We start from the raw sequence: 17054 nt of genomic DNA on the forward strand, positions 1-17054 counted from the left end.
ATTCATCAGGTATTTAATAGGATTAATGAGTTAGGAAAAATCTGGATTGGGGTTTTTACATGCATTCAATAGCTTGTCTCCTTTCTACAGGCACCTACAGTATGTTAGCTGACAACATGTTGCAGTTTGATGAGGTTTTCAAGGTGCTCAAATCAGGATCAGGATCAGTTTCCAGGGTGCCATAAATAAGTTAATATATTATGTTGTATATATCAAATAAAATGGTGTGATAAAGGATCACCTCCTTAGTTGAAAACTATGGTAGGAATAAGGCCCAGGCTCTACCAACATTTTTACATCTGAATTAAATAGTTATGGTCTTTTAAAGATCATTTTTTGTATTGGTAAACTATCCATAATCCATTGTGTGAGCTTCTTGATGACCTCTTCAACCTGACCTGGGTAAAGCAGCCAAATTGGTAAAATAGTGTACATAAACCTCCCATGTACTGATCAGTTCTTAGTTTGTGTAAACCCCACCTATCTCAGAGTAAAGTAGGCTTAACATAATATCAATTGTATGCCTTTGTAATCTCAATTTGGCAGTTAAACAGGTATGCATCCAAGCTAAAATACATTTAAAAAAAGCTTCTTTGACTATTGCCACCCTGTGCATTTATAAGGGTGCACTGAATTGCCATATAGGTTCAAAAGCATGTGATTGCAGGCTGCTTGACCCAGGTGCGACATCATCACATTTTTGGTTATGTTAGCGGGGAGGCAGTTGTCGGGCAGATCAGGACGGGGTGTGTCTAACCCCGGTGCAGACTGTTTCCTCCGGGCCTGGCTGTAATATAAATGCAGGGAGGGAGAGGACAAGGTCTTGACGCGGCTGCTGAAAGGCCTCGGAGGGGGCCCCACTACAGTGTCTAGTCTGGGAGAGAGAGGGGACACATATGTATGTACATATACAGTACACACACACAGTGGATGGTGAAGACATAGCTGGAAGTAGGATAGAGGAAATTCAGGTAAAAAAAAAAAATGGGTACAAACGTCCAAATGATAATGATGATTTGTGGAGTTGACTGAAAGTGTGTGTGTGTGTGTGTGTGTGTGTGTGTGTGTGTGTGTGTGTGTGTGTGTGTGTGTGTGTGTGTGTGTGTGTGTGTGTGTGTGTGTGTGTGTATGTGTGTGTGTGTGTGCGAGTGCTTACCTAGTCTGGAGGCTCTTGATGCGACAGAGCATGTCCAGGTGTCCGGCAGAGTATTGCTCTATGACGTCTTTCACATCGTACGGACGCAATGTCTCCTTAAACTTCTTTTTTGCCACGTGGAATTTCATGATCCTACACACACACAGATACATTACACACACAGGGAGCAAAAGGAGGAAGAAGGATGCTGAAGTTAGTAACATAAAGTCAAAAAAAGCTTGAAAGATAAGGACGTAATAACTCCAACCGATCACTAGATGGTAGCAGCTGGTTTGAAATGATCCTCGTTACATATCACTTGTTGATCTTTCTCTGGAGTGTAAAATGAAAACATTATTGAAATCTCAAATACCTCAATGAGTGTCTGACGGGACACTAAAGTTCCCTGCTTCGCTTGTCAAATCCATAACTGACAAACTTAGAAACTTAATCTTCGATCTGCTTTGTTTGGTGAGCAGAGCCGCTGCTGGGTGGATAATATTGATACAGGTAAAAGGATCCAAACACTCGTTGCATTTGGATTCCCCGGCGACTTCTGCTTTTCTCCAGTTGCCTGTTTTTTTCACTGGATAAATGGAAACCATGGTGACAGATGACCCTCTGTAAAAACAGTCCTGACAGGGGTGGAGGGGGGGGGTCCAGCCCTCAACCCGACACCCTGGGAAAGCCATGGGCTCCGGCTGCCCGGAGAGGAGGCTGCTGGGTGGTACTGGTGTTCCGTGTGTGTGTGTGAGTGTGAGTGTGAGTGTGAGTGTGAGTGTGAGTGTGAGTGTGAGTGTGAGTGTGAGTGTGAGTGTGAGTGTGTGTGTGTGTGTGTGTGTGTGTTGTGTGTGTGTGTGTGTGTGTGTGTGTGTGTGTGTGTGTGTGTGTGTGTGTGTGTGTGAGGAAGAGAAACAGAGGTGGAGATAAAGGTGGTTTGATAGACTTCAATTAATGAAAAACTGAAAAGAATGTCAACATGTAACATCTTTCCAAATCTGCAAATTTGATGAGAATCCAGAATAGTCACTGTTATAACTAAGTGGATATTATCACCAAACATGTAAGCGTTTAGGGGGGGTGGGACATTGCGAAAAATTCTCCCTTTATTTGTTTGAAATGCTGATTTACATTTTTTTTCAAGGGAAATCGTTTGATAACTCTAAGTCCAATTTTGATTGGGCCATTCTGTGTTATACCTGACACAGACACTATGAACAGTTTTATAGTAAGTTACTTTGGATAAAAGCATCAGCTAAATGTAATATAATGTATAGGCCAGTAGAGCAACCTTATATTAACAACCAAACTAGTGCTGAAGATACGACTGCAGGTCATTACAGCATGTGAAATGACTGAGGATAATTGAAAATACATAAATGTTCAGTATAGCTAGTAACAGCAAGTACATTTGTATTGCTAGTTTTTAACTTGGCCAGATTGGTGGTTCATATGGGCAGCATCTGTATATGTGTTGAGAATATAATAGAAAAACCGGCCATATGATCAATTTAAAATATATTTTATTTCACATATAGCGAGTAATTATGCGCGGACTTGTGGTTGGTTAAATGATATGGTAAATGGGTGATTTAAATAGATATAAATAGAGAGGTACAACATTAAAACAGAGATAATAAGTGTGATCAGGGTGAGCAATAAGGGAGGAAACATTTCATATAATTGGGGAGATTCAAAATAAATAGAATTTTTTTTACAGACTAATGTTAAAAGACTAATGAAATGGATGAAGGAGGATCAGTAGGAGAAAAAAATGCAATAAATACTGATATTATGTCTTTCATTTTCAACAATTTCTAACACAGTCCTGCTGACATGTCTTAAAGCAGAATAGCTACACACTGTTTTCTTATAAGCATCAGACAAGGAGTATAATCCAGTAAAACAAGTGATATCAATGATAAAGGCCGAATTTGAAATGTATAAGGATATCTGAATGCTTAATAACCTGCAGAAGACGATAGCAACGACATCACATTTGAACTAAAAGTAATTTTTCTAACCAATCTGTTATTTCTAAAAGGAAAACTCTGCTTTCTTGAGAGGTGAAAAATATGAAAAATGTGAGAAGAAGCGATGAAGTGAGAGAATCAGTTGGCGCCAGTTGGAAAAACATTGCTCACAGGGTGCCGGTGCCAGTGTAAGAGATCAGGGTCTGCTACAGAAAACAGCTTGAAACCCCTCCCAGGAAAATCCTCCAACCCAGCAGGGGGTCGTGTAGATACGAGCGGAAAATCAGAGAAAGGGATTTGCTTGAGGGAACCAAAGATCGTGTGAACTTCTGCTTTCAGGAGTGAATTAAAGTTTTTCATCATACAGAATTACATGTATAGTGGAGGGAAGAAAGACAGGGGTCTGTGTTGTGTTCAATTATCTGTTACTCAACAAAACATGATAAGAGCCTTCTTCAAAAAATGGTATCTATGATGATGAACTGTAGCTTGTTTCGGTGTATTAAACCAAAATACAAAACATATACGTATAGCTTATTGACTCCTAACACTACAGCATTGCATCCTTCTGTTAGCTGCTGGTATTTTCAAACAGTGTTGGATTCATGTCTTGCTCACTTAATCATTCATGGACTTTTCCATCAATAGCTAGAGATAATAACCAGCCCATGAAGAAAGACTGTAGCCAATAAATCAATTATTTAACAAGCGCTCAACTACAGACAGTATTATATTATGTGTATGATACCAAATAGCCAATCATTAGAGGTGCACACAGGTCACTGAAATGATCAATGGTTAAGCGGTTCAGTGAGCTGTTGCTCTGGTTGCAGGATCAATGGAAACAACTTAGGAAAAAAACACCCTCAAAGAGGTGTGGACTAATCAATAAGATGACCTATATTATTCAAGAATAGCTAGAAAAGCATGCCGGGCTGGCATGCTTCAAAATGCGACTGGATGCATTGATACAAACTTGTATTTTTGGCATATACATTCAAAATAGCTTAGCATACTTAAAGGGGACCTATCATGCAAAATGCACTTTTGTACGTCTTTTATACATGAATATGTGTCCCCGGTGTTCCAGGGAACTCACCAAGTGTCAGAAAACACAACCCTCTCTATTTTCCTCCATACCCAAATCTCTAAAAAAGGGGCTGCAACGGATCTGATAAAAACTGATCCAGATTTGAACACTTTCCTGACGTCAGGAAAGTGGCGCTACGGCTATTGGGCCAACTCCACCAATCAGGAGGAGACAACCACGGCATTGCCGTTCGAAAGCGCTGGAGACGCTGTATTTTTTAAGATTGACAAACATCATATGTGTAATTCGTGGCACAATTCAAACGGGATCGAAAGATACGTTTTCTCTCCCCATTGACTTCAATACATACTTTTTCCGAAATAAGGTCCCATGGGTCGGAAGTAGATGGGCGGGACTTCGCCTCTCTATTAGTATATGGATGCAAGTTTGCATTTGTAATTGTCGGAGGGTATTTCCACAGTAGTGAATCTGCTTCGCTGCCTGATTAGTCCTCAAATATTTGGATTATTTTGTTGAATTAAAGATGTTTTGGATGAGAGCATCAGCCAAGATGCCTTAAATGTTAATTGTAACTGTAAAGCAGTCTCTCACCTGACAGCTCTGATGACAGCCTTGAGAGGAGCTGATAGATCCTCCACTGTAACGTCACAATGGCAGCCTCGCTCATCAAAGGAATCCTCTGTGGTCATTCCTGGATCCACTGAGATAGACAGAGCAAAATCAAAATCAATTATGTTTCAAACTGATACTCTTTTGGCTTTTAGCAGGTGAAGAATGTAGGTCTGGCTTGGAGAGGATCTTTGGGAATAGTTAGCGTTTTGCAAGCTCAGCTACGTAAGGTGAGAACAGATGCTGTATAGCAGGGCTATTCAATTGGTGGCCCGCGGGCCAAATCCGGCCCCAGGGGTGATATTTACTGGCCCTTTGAGTATAATGTTAAAAAGTAATCAATCTTTTTTTTTTAAGATTTCTTTTTTATTTTTTTATTTTGTGCCATAGTGCCTTTATTCCAGAGAGGGTGTTACATTGAGAGATAGAGGGGATAGACAATGCCTGAAAACTTCGAAGGGCTCGGGTTTCGAACCCACCTACTATACTGTAGTGACAACTCCTGTCATTGATTGCATCTCTGCGTGAATGATTAGATCATTTCACCTAAATGAAATCAAATGAAACATGTAGGCCTACTGAGTTCTGAACTTGCCATTTAGATCTATAAAGGCCTTGGGGCTATGTTGTTTGATTGAATTAAACACAATATATGCACTCCACTATGCTGTTGTAGTATTTACTGTATCTGAAGCTCTTAAATATGATTGCTCATATTTCAAGCCATCTTTTTCCCGGCCCCTTGCTTTGGATCATTTTCATCAACCGGCCCCCATTCCAAACTAATTGAATAGCCCTGCTGTATAGTATATTGCCAATAATTATGTGGGACACCTGGACAGTGAGAGAAAAAAAAGAGTAAGAGCATTGGGCAAAAGATGTAGAGAGAGATAATGATAAAGTACATAAGAGGTGATCAAATCAGTTCAAACAAATGATACTGCGAAATAAGAGGAGAGATAAAGGTGCTATTAAAACAGTGTCATCTGTTACTCAAGGGAAAGAGTTTTGGGGAGATTTGAGAACAAAACACTGGTGCACAAAATACACTATACATAGAACACTAATTAAGGTCATAACAATATATCCATGCAACTGAAGGGTGCAAACATTGACTTTTGGTATGTTTACAAATACATTGGGATGTCTACTAGGATATGAAGATTTAAAAGATTGATTGCAAAGCAAGTGATTGTAATGACTAGCATTCTGTGTCAAAAAAGGTCATTTGTACCGACGACCCAGGAAAAGGTCAGAGCATTTAAATGAATGTCTGTATTTATGTACAATTTGCCAAGACTTAGAAGGAAAGGGGTAATGTATGTATGTATGTATGTATGTATGTATGTATGTATGTATGTATGTATGTATGTATGTGTGTGTGTATGTATGTATGTATGTATGTATGTATGTATGTATGTATGTATGTATGTATGTATGTATGTATGTATGTATGTGTGTGTGTGTGTGTGTATGTGTGTGTGTATGTATGTATGTATGTATGTATGTATGTATGTATGTATGTATGTATGTATGTATGTATGTATGTATGTATGTATGTATGTATGTGTATGTATGTGAGCAATAACGTGTACCTTTGAGTGAACTATAAACTGAGGCGGGTGTGATTTGTGATATGTACTTCTCCATGTATGTTATATATTTGTGGAATAAATCAAAAGTTAATTTGTTAGATGATGGTTGGTTTGGTGCCATTAACAGTAATATGGAAATAGACACACAGTCCCGCTCACCGTCAGGGACAGCGGTGCGGGTCTGGCTCTTCAGCCTCAGCGAGGGTCTGAACCGGGTCCGATCGTTGAAGCTCCAGCTCTTCTGCACCTTGGCGGGGCTTCCTCCCATCAGATCGGCCCCGCCCACCACCTCGTTACCGGGGGAAGAGCGCTGGCGTTCGCTAACGGACGTCTGCCTGCTCTTCATGCTCTGACCCCGAGGACTCGCCAGACGGACCCGCTCCTTAAAACTCAACTTCTGACTGCAGGGAGGGAGGAAGGAAAAGAGGGGAGAAGGAGAGAATGAGGGAAGAGAAAGAGAAGACCATAACATATTTTGGGATGAGGATGGATGGGGCAAGAGAGGGGGAGAAGATGAGGGAAATTGGGGTAAGTGAGTATATGATAGAATTGGTAGAGTAAGAGGGTGAGTGGAAAGGTTCAGGGGTTGGTAGAGAGGAAAGAGATGCTGTCAACATTTTTGTCCTCAAAAGTAAGAAAAGTTCAGACAAAGGGCAACGTTCTGGATTTTCCTTTCAGCCCAAACATCATTCATTCATGCCCAAAACAGCCAGAATACCCGCCAAGCAACCAAATGAAAAACCCTCAGTGCTTCAATCCTTAGCCGATCAGCTGATAATCTATTTATGTACTGTGTGTTCACTTTTCACAACAGAGTTAATGAGATTTTCTAAAGTGATATGTGAAGCATGGGGACATTAATAAATTGTCAACCCAAATTAATTTTGAGACTAGTGTCTTCATAGACAATTTCATGTTTTATTTCTCCCTTTCCAGAGAGTGCTCGGAGTGTTCCGTCTTTTGTCAATTTAAATAGATTGCACATAATATCAGCTGCATAAGAAGCAAAAGCTGTAATCCACATGTAGTTTAGATCAATAGTAACTTAATAAGGTGTAGTGGGGATGCAGAAAGTCCTCAATCAATCGAACCCAATCAAATATATTGTTGCTAGGGCAAATAGACCAGCAGGCAATGCAGCAGATCATTGAGAAAGATGCAGGGTTCAAATACATTTTCAATACCAACATTTCAAAAAATCGAAATAGTCCCAAAAGTCAGTGTTTCTCATGAACCTCAGTGTTTTGATCAATTACTTTAACATACGTTGTTTTAGATTGGATTTTATAAAACATATAAAGACTTTGGGAAGATATATATTAAGATTTTCTGTCCCAGACTTGTGTGGAAACGTCCTCAACACTTCACAGCACATGGCAATACATGTTCTCCTGTGTTCAAGGCAGAACTAAATATTATTTGTAATCAATACATTGGTAGCCATGTTCTCTTTTAGAGGGAGACATTATGAAAGGATCGTGACAAGCAACATCCCACAATGCCTATCTACTAAGAGGTTTTTAGATGATAGGGGCCTAACATGCAATCTGTTGACGGAACATAATATCTACTTTATTAATTTGGTTTATCTCAACAACAAACCTTTTTATTATCTTTGTCCTCATCTATCTCAAAACAAGATCTTGTTTGCATTCGACAAGCAGCAGGCAGCATTTACCATCAAAATAAAACTCCTAAAAAGGTATTGAGGTAAAAAGAAAGTTGTTTCCTTTGATGTCCTCCATGCTATTAGTCAGTCATTAGCACAGGTAATTGGGCTAAGGGCCGAGCAGAGAGGATGCTGGGTAGCACTGTGGGTACCTCCTAAATTTCCGATTGTACCTTCTGAAGAGCCCCCTATATCTTAGAGGAGGATGGAGAAGGGAATGGAAAAATACAAGGAGTAGGATATTACAAGAGCAGACAAAGGAGAAGAGAAAATTCTCTGCTGTCAATATTGGTGCAAAGTAAATACTCAGAGGAAAGGTAGGGGACGAATCAGAGGAGACAGTGGGTAAACAGGGATGTAGTGGAGAGTTACCCCCTGAACTCCCTGATGATAAATATATTTACGACGTGAATTCATGACACACATCATACTAGTGTCATCAATCAAGAGCTACAGAACGTTTGAATGCATTACTCTGAACATTTACAATCTACATTTCCCAACAAATCTGACTGAACTCTAACCACATGCTTCAGTTATCGGGGCCCTATTATGCTTTTTGGGGTTCTACCTTTCCTGTAGAGCGTTATAAAGGTTTCTTTGCATGTCAATGGTCTGCAAAGAGTTTCTCTCTCACACACTCCTTTGTTTACTTCCATAATATAGTGATATCACTGCGTAACAAAGGAAGCTCAGCGTAAGTTCAACCAGGAAGACCGTCTTTACTCTTCAGTTACTATTTCCATCTAACTACTCTCTCTCCTTAACCAATCACTTCGCTCTATTCCCAAGAGCCTATCACAGCTATCCTATCAAATCTTTTAAATCTGCTCCCCCCTCTGACAGCTGTCATTTCAGGTGACTCAACGCAACCCTCCTCCCCCCCCTTTTCACCTCCCGTCCCTCTGAATCCAGGGTCAAGCTAAGCCCCTCCCCTTCAGACCGAACCCAACTATCCATTCACCACCACCAGTGTCTAGACCCCAGGGGGGTTTCATCGTATCGGTTCTACCCTCCCGAATGATACTTCCTGCACAACGGGGCCTAATCGCCAAAATCACCATTACATTCATTTGTGTATCTCGGCAATAAATATGTATTCTTACATCAAAACCGTCTCTCCTGATTGAACTGCAGTTCTATTGGATAGTGCTCCAAAACTTTGTACGTGAGGATAAGGGGCAGGACATCTCTAAGCGGTTGACAAATCACAACAGAGCCGGCCAGCTAACCAATCAGAGCAGACTGGGCTCTGGTTTCAGACAGAGGGTGAAAAGAGGGGCTGCAGCACAGGCAGTACGAGGACAATAAAGAGCTTTTTGAACATTAAAGCATGGAGACATGTCCCAGTAGAGACACTACATATGAACCTGACAATGAGCATCATAGGGCCCCTTTATAATCCAACCAGGGACAAGCTCTCCAACTGTAATCAAAGTCACCTTAAAAATCATGTATGGTTACAATGATTATTTTGTGACATGTTGTGTGAAACGTTCTGACTGTGTGCATGCAGTGTTGTGCTCTTCAAAACGTAAATATCATCTTGAAAAAACAGACTGTTTTCACTTTCAAGTTGGGGTTTAAATGAACTCTGGTGTTTGCCAGTTTATTGTAATGTGGCTCAGTTTGGTGTCAAAGCTGCTATTTGAGCGTTGTTATTGCCTAAACAGCACTATTATGAGCACAAACAACCTAAGTGCAGCATCATTTGTAATAAAGCTTTTTTTATTACCCCATAACACAGCTGGAGAAGTCAGCTACTTGTCTAACACAAATGTAACCTGACGGATAGTAGTCAAGAGTTTCATTTGAAAGAAAAAGTATGTATAATGTGAATGAACTGTAGTAGTACGAACAAACACTCAGAATGCAGACACACCTGCCTACACACATAAAATGACGATTAACCACCAATTATCCTTTCTTTCCTGTTGCCTCTTTCTGCCAATACGCAGCCCTCACACACTCAGCATGATGTCCACTGCAGCACTTTGTGGTACGGCTCATGTTTACCACTGCTGGTGTTTACAAGTCTGCTTAAACGAGAACCACCAGCCGTTCACCGCCGAGCAGCCGGCACTCTGTAAAACCACTAATAACACACAGTGGTGTGTGTTCTCTCTTTAGAGGGGAACACACAGAAAATAAATATTGTCATAAAAGAGCACATAATTACGATTTCACTAGTTCAAATTGGACTTGTCGTCACAAAATGTTCTAAGAAAGGAAAGTGTAATTAAAGGCAGCCCTTATAACAGAGGGATTTCTGGAGGATAATGCTGCAGTAGATGCACAAAGCCTAATTAAATGTTGTTGTGTTTGAGGATAAAAAGCACATTTGTTTGTGTGTTTGACTTAGAGTATAAACTTTTTTTTTTATGTGTGTGTGTGTCTTAAGTTGAAATGCCTAAAACGCTGCTGGCTCAATATAAGGCTCCCAAATGTTGCCAAAGAAGCGCTGCGCTGTAAAAACTATACTAGCATAATTAAACTCACAAATCTCTCTCTGTTTTTTTCCCTTCTCCTCCCCCCCCCTTTTTCAACTCTCGTCTGTCTCTCGTAGACTTGTGTTTGATGAGTTATATAAATACCATCCCAATGGAAAAAGTGCGTCATGGTACAGACATGGTACAGACTCCTGTCTTTGAAGGCGTGTGTGCATGCATACACACACACACACCGCACACACACACACACACCCTTCCCTGCCTGGAAGTCAAGTGCAGAGAGGAAACAGTAGTGAAAGGAGAGACAAAAACAGAGATGGAGTAAATAAAAAGATGAAAATTGATGTAGGAATATAAAATGAGAGAAGCATGAATAAATCTGGGAAAGGCAACAGATTGTATTTTCGGAAGAGGTCATTTCAAATAGACATTGTAGTACTTAATTTGATTTATAGCCTCAGTACATCTCTGTATGATGTAAAACAAAACTGCCTCTTTAACTGTATATCCCCCAGCCTGTCTTTTCTCAACTCAACACAATTTACTGTACTAGAGGTAATATAAAATGTGACTTAAATATTAAATAAATGTTGATCTGACGTGGAAGATAAAACCTTCTTATTTCTCAATAGTCAACAATAATATTGATGCATGTTCTAATTATCCCTTTATTATGTATGTCATAGCACTGCAGTGTATCTTCTCTCAGTTTGAATGTTTCTGTTGTTTATTTTCTCTTCAAATTCTGGGTTTTAAGATCCTCAAAACGATGTTAAGTCATACCAATAAAGATCAAATAAAAGGTTTAACATCGGCACAATGTCCTTACTAAGGATTTATGGTAAAACGTTAAATTTAGTTCATATTCAGTCATTTGTGTTCAGCCATTTAGTAGATCAAACAACCAATAAGCCAAGAGACCAACAAATACATATATTGCAACCTTTTGATGGCGATCAGAACCTCCAATTAATTCACTATCACCTAATACATTCATCATTTATTCTTATAGGAGACCTAGGAGAAACCATATCTTTTCATTCTTAATCAGAAATTGAATGTACTAGCCTGCTAAATAGATGGGAGTAGTTTCAAAGATGTTGTGACAAAACATTATCACGCATTTCATTTGATTATAGTCGTATCACATGTTGAATGTTTTTGTAACATAAGCTGAGTCGTACAAACCTGTAGGAAGTCTCGCCCTGCTCTTTCCTTTAAGGGTTAGTGGGACAAAGAGGAGACAAAGGGAGAAAAATCAGTATTCCAGCTGATTAAAAATAGCACTATATAGTACAGACGTTTCAGCTAATGGATACGGGCCGCTTCAAGCCAAAAGGAAAGAAAAACAACGACACTTTAATTCAATGGAAGGTAAATATTTACAAGAACATGCAAGCTATGGCCATGCACAGTAAGGCGTTGAAACACAGATATGGAAATCAGAAAGAGAGGAACTACGTGTGTTTTGTGTACTGTATAAGTGTGTGAAAGCAGGAAAAGTAATATGCTTTATTGTAAATATTAGTGATCTATTGACCTCATATAACATACATTAATTTTGGTGTAGCTCAACCCTAGCTAAATCACAAACTCACAGTATTTGATTAACTTGAATCCAGACAAAATGTGAATAAATAAGATGCCATATGTGTGTCAAATGTCCAAATAATGAAATGTGTCCACTTTAAAGTAAACAAAGAAACGTGGCTGAGCATTTTCAATAATAATACAATTAAAGAAATGTGTCTAAATATTTCTAATGTGAATGTTAAAAAGGTGGAACATGCCTGGTTGGAAATAAAAGGTTGCTAAAGATCAGCTTATGAAAGAAAGGTTGCAATGCGGTCAGTCGTACAGTAGAGTGAGAGTTGAAGCCACATCGATGGAGAGAAGCAGACGGAGGTGAAGGAGCAGAGAGGAGGCGAGGGGCTGAGCGGCAGCGGCCATGTTTGTAAGTCTGTAAGTTGTTACCTACTTTGCGGGGCTGCAGGTATGCAACGCCTTCAAATGAGGCTTCCAGGTAGCAATGGAAACCGAGTTCTCATCAGCAGCATAACTACGCCAGACACACTACGTGCAGAGTCGAAAAGATAAATAAAATAACGATGAATAAAACAATTAGGTGAGGGAGGGAAACACGGGTAGAGGGAGGGAAACGTATAAGTTGGGTAGGAAGTGAGAAAAGGAAAGAGAGAAAGGAGAAAAATAAGAGAATGATTAGTTTTTTTTGGGTAGTTTTGATGCATTTTGGTTGGGGGTTCTCGCAGGGAGGTGGGGAGGGCGGAGATGGAGGTGGAGGTTGAGGTGCTGGTGGAGGTGCTGGTGGTGGGGATACATGCCTGGGGGGGGAGAGGGCGCTTTGGTAGTGGTGCCAGGTGGCTCTGAGGCTGGGACGAGTGCCATCGGTGGAGTGCAGACGCCAAGCCGCCTGGGTGGGGGGGGGGGAGCAAAGATGGACAGGACACACACACACACACAACACATTCAGATGTACACACACACACACACACATCTACACACAACACAACACACACCAACATCACACCCACCCGACACACAACACACACTACACACACACACACACACACAGCACCACCAACACACACACACACACACACACACACACACACACACACACACACACACACACACACACACACACACACACACACACACACACACACACACACACACACACACACACACACACACACACACACACACACACACACACACACACGACAAAGACACCGAGGGGAAATGGCACAAACATAGTGAGGAGAAAGAGACTGAGGTATGTGTGAACATGTAACAAACACAAGGGATGTAACCAGCTGGCAGCCATGTTTGAAGTCCTTAGTATGGCCACAAAGAGTTAAAATAAGTGTATAGGAAGGCGGTCTTGCAATTTGGACTTAATCTAAAAGTACATCTGTCAGCATTTATTTTAGTTAATGTAATAATCTTGAATATTTGTATTTAAACAAAAGTCTGTTAAAGGTGGGGTAGGTACGTTTGAGAAACCGGCTTGAGATACACTTTTTGTTATATTCCATGGAATGCTCTTAACATCCCGATAGCAATGAATATCTTAAATGCTTTGACAAAAAATCCATAAAAAAATGTCATCTGTGGAAGCCGTGGTACTGTAAAAAGCACGACCAGCCGGCCCGGCTAAAATAACTGGATGGCCTACCTGCCTGTCAGCCTTCCATCTCGTGCACAAACTTATCTCGTGCCCTCATTGGTCATGTGCACGTTCGTGTGTGTTGGAGGAGGGGCTCTGTAAGGAAGTGGCAGATTTTTTCCGGCTGTGTATTTTAAAATTTTAGCGCACTCGAGTTGGTTTCTCCAAAATTACCTACCCCACCTTTAATGTTCTATCTTTTTACCGACTAAGGTAACACAAGGTAATATAACTAGGTAATATTGATTCATTTATGATCCAGTTATCTAGCAAACAACTTTTTTTTTTTTACTGAATGCGAGATGCAACTCCAATGTATTGAAGTCTTAATTCTAGCTAAAGTGAAGTAAAGCAGTCCAAAACATCTCGCAGATGTGGAATGTAAAATGTGGGCACATTAGCAATCCTCAGTTGGAAACAAATGCAGAAATGACCTTCATCTACTACAATCATCTTTTACAAGTTGTTTGCTTTTCCTCTTCAAGCATTATTTACTTGCGGCCACTTACTGAACCTTGTAGATGGTGCCAGCCGTGTTACAAGATTTGTGACATGACTAGAAAAGATTTAAATAAACACTTTACAAAGACAGGGAAATCAACACCGGCCACGTGCCAAATGCTGGTCAAATGTAGGCTTTTATGATACTCACAAGACTACTTTAAAATTTAGAGAGACTGTATTTTTTCAAAAATACTGTTAAATAATTATTGCAGCAGGTGACATTTTGAATCGACCAGCTTCTGTGGCCTGCAGTCGGTGGTAATATCCTGTTTTGCACACAGACAGACACACACAACACACACACACACAGTGAGTTAAAGCAGGGGGAGCTGTGTGAGATGGGGGAGTGAGGTGACGGACAGAATGTCATCAACATATTTAACACATCAAAGCCGCTTCCAAGTTTCCTTTTACCTGTTGAGGAAAATGTTATGAGCTTGGCAGACAACAGACAGTGACCAGGTGCTTGATGCAAAGCCAATAAGACAGAAACAAGATAAACACACTCAGGATTAATCGCTCCCTTAGTGGGTTATTTAGGATCAATTGGACTCCAACTGCTCTTTGACGAGCATATAAACTGATATGTATTTCTAACAGGGAGGACAGACACAATGATGTCGTGTTTTTTTTTTAATCATAAACTTAAATATGTATGACAATATCTCCCTGATTTCATACTGAGATCTGGTGAAGCAGCAACATGTGGAGAGACAATCAGACTTTAAACAAATGCTGTTATATCCCCTGATTAATATTGATGATAATAAGAAAATGATGATAACATTTCAAAATGTACACGTTACATAGTGGCTTTCACATAAAATCCCCTTAATTAGTATATTAATGTAATATTAGATTGTAAGATTTTGAGGGGTATTTCCATTTCCAAATATTTAGTTATGAAAACTGGGATTTTGGACATGATTGCTCGTATTGCTTGCTAGAGGATTTCTTTGCTGAAGCTGTGTCTAACAGCTGGTACACTAGTTACTATATTCCCATATTTAAACATTTAGACAATAATATTAGTTGCATAATATCATAGATAATGAAATGATGACCAGATCTAAATTAATAAGGCTCAGATTGTAAATATGTAAGGTCAAGATAGTTCATTAAGTAGAAAGGTAGAAAACACACACACACACACACACACACACACACACACACACACACACACACACACACACACACACACACACCACACACACACACACCCAAGATGACATGCAATTACACACACACACCACACACACACACACACACACACACACACACACACACACACACACACACACACACACACACACACACACACACACACACACACACACACAAAAAGACCCAAGATGACATGCAATTACACACATTGACACACACACACACACACACACACACACACACACACACACACACACACACACACACACACACACACACACACACTATTTACTGTTCATTAGAAAGAAATACAGCTGGTCTTGTCTGTTACAATGACTGACGGCTTGCAGCAGCGTCTGCCCGGGGACTGATCGCCATGGAAACGGCTCATAAAACCCAGCCGTGTGTGTTGCTGTTGGACCTGAGAGACGACAGCGTGCCTCGCACACCGTTAGTCATCAACAGCTACACACACCGACAGCCCAGAGGAGGGCAAAACACACACAAACACACACACATACGCATACATACATACACACATACCCACATATTAAGCACACTCTAAATGAATCACCTTCAATGTGATAGGAGAGATGGTGAGACCACCCATACACACACACACTCCAACACATTGCCAACACACTCATGCTTTTATTCAGACGCACAGTGAAAGGCTCAGAGACAGTAGACAGGATGAAAACACACACATGCTTGACACTGGTCCTACTCTGCTAGAAACACAATTCAGTAGAGGCGAAATGTGTCTTTTGTCTGTGTGTGTGGTGTGTGTGTGTGTGTGTGTGTGTGTGTGTGTGTGTGTGTGTGTGTGTGTGTGTGTGTGTGTGTGTGTGTGTGTGTGTGTGTGTGTGTACCTGGATGAGGCTGGCAGCTGGGTTCCTCCTCTTCTCAAAGTGCTTCTGGCGGTGCTGCTCCTGTACTTTCAGGGCAAAACCTGACCCGAGGATGCCCTGCACGCAGAAACACAGACTAAGTTAGAAACTTGCAGAAAACTTGGTCGCTACTCGTATTCGAAATCGCTTTTTGGAGCTGTGAGGGAAGAAATCATGGATGTAGAAAGAGAACTGGATACAGTTGGAGGCAGGGCCCTGTAAGAAGGTTGCTCAGTGGCGCATGAAGCCAAAATGACCTGACTCTCAAAACTAAAAATCAGATCTTCACTGGACCTTCCGGCAATCTTCCACATCCATTGGTCTCATAGAGCATGGCACTTGTATTTTCCTTATTTTGCCTAAAAAGCTCTAGATAGATAGATAGATAGATAGATAGATAGATAGATAGATAGACAGACAGACAGACAGACAGACAGACAGACAGACAGACAGACAGACAGACAGACAGACAGACAGACAGACAGATAGATAGATAGATAGATAGATAGATAGATAGATAGATTGATACTGTAGATAGATAGATACTGTAGATAGATACAGTAGATAGATAGATACTGTAGAAAGATACAGTAGATAGATAGATAGATAGATAGATAGATAGATAGATAGATAGATAGATAGATAGATAGATAGATAGATAGACAGACAGACAGACAGACAGACAGACAGACAGACAGACAGACAGACAGACAGACACATAGATAGATAGATAGATAGATAGATAGATAGATAGATAGATAGATAGATAGATAGATAGAATAGATAGATAGATAGATAGATAGATAGATAGATAGATAGATAGA

At 40.4% G+C, this 17054-nt stretch overlaps 1 protein-coding gene across 1 annotated transcript; it reads right to left on the reverse strand.

The window, feature by feature from the left end:
* Positions 1-375: 375 nt before the first annotated feature.
* Positions 376-16308, reverse strand: LOC117477237 (potassium voltage-gated channel subfamily KQT member 4-like; the record flags this gene model as incomplete). Its single annotated transcript, XM_034123900.1, is given in 7 exon segments — positions 376-874; positions 1157-1288; positions 4751-4859; positions 6523-6764; positions 11671-11697; positions 12461-12555; positions 16213-16308. Coding segments are annotated over 4 exon segments (705 nt in total). The 3' UTR covers positions 376-597.
* Positions 16309-17054: the final 746 nt, after the last annotated feature.

The sequence above is a fragment of the Trematomus bernacchii genome, unplaced genomic scaffold, assembly GCF_902827165.1.
Source record: "Trematomus bernacchii unplaced genomic scaffold, fTreBer1.1, whole genome shotgun sequence".
NCBI classification, from domain to species: Eukaryota; Metazoa; Chordata; class Actinopteri; order Perciformes; family Nototheniidae; genus Trematomus; species Trematomus bernacchii.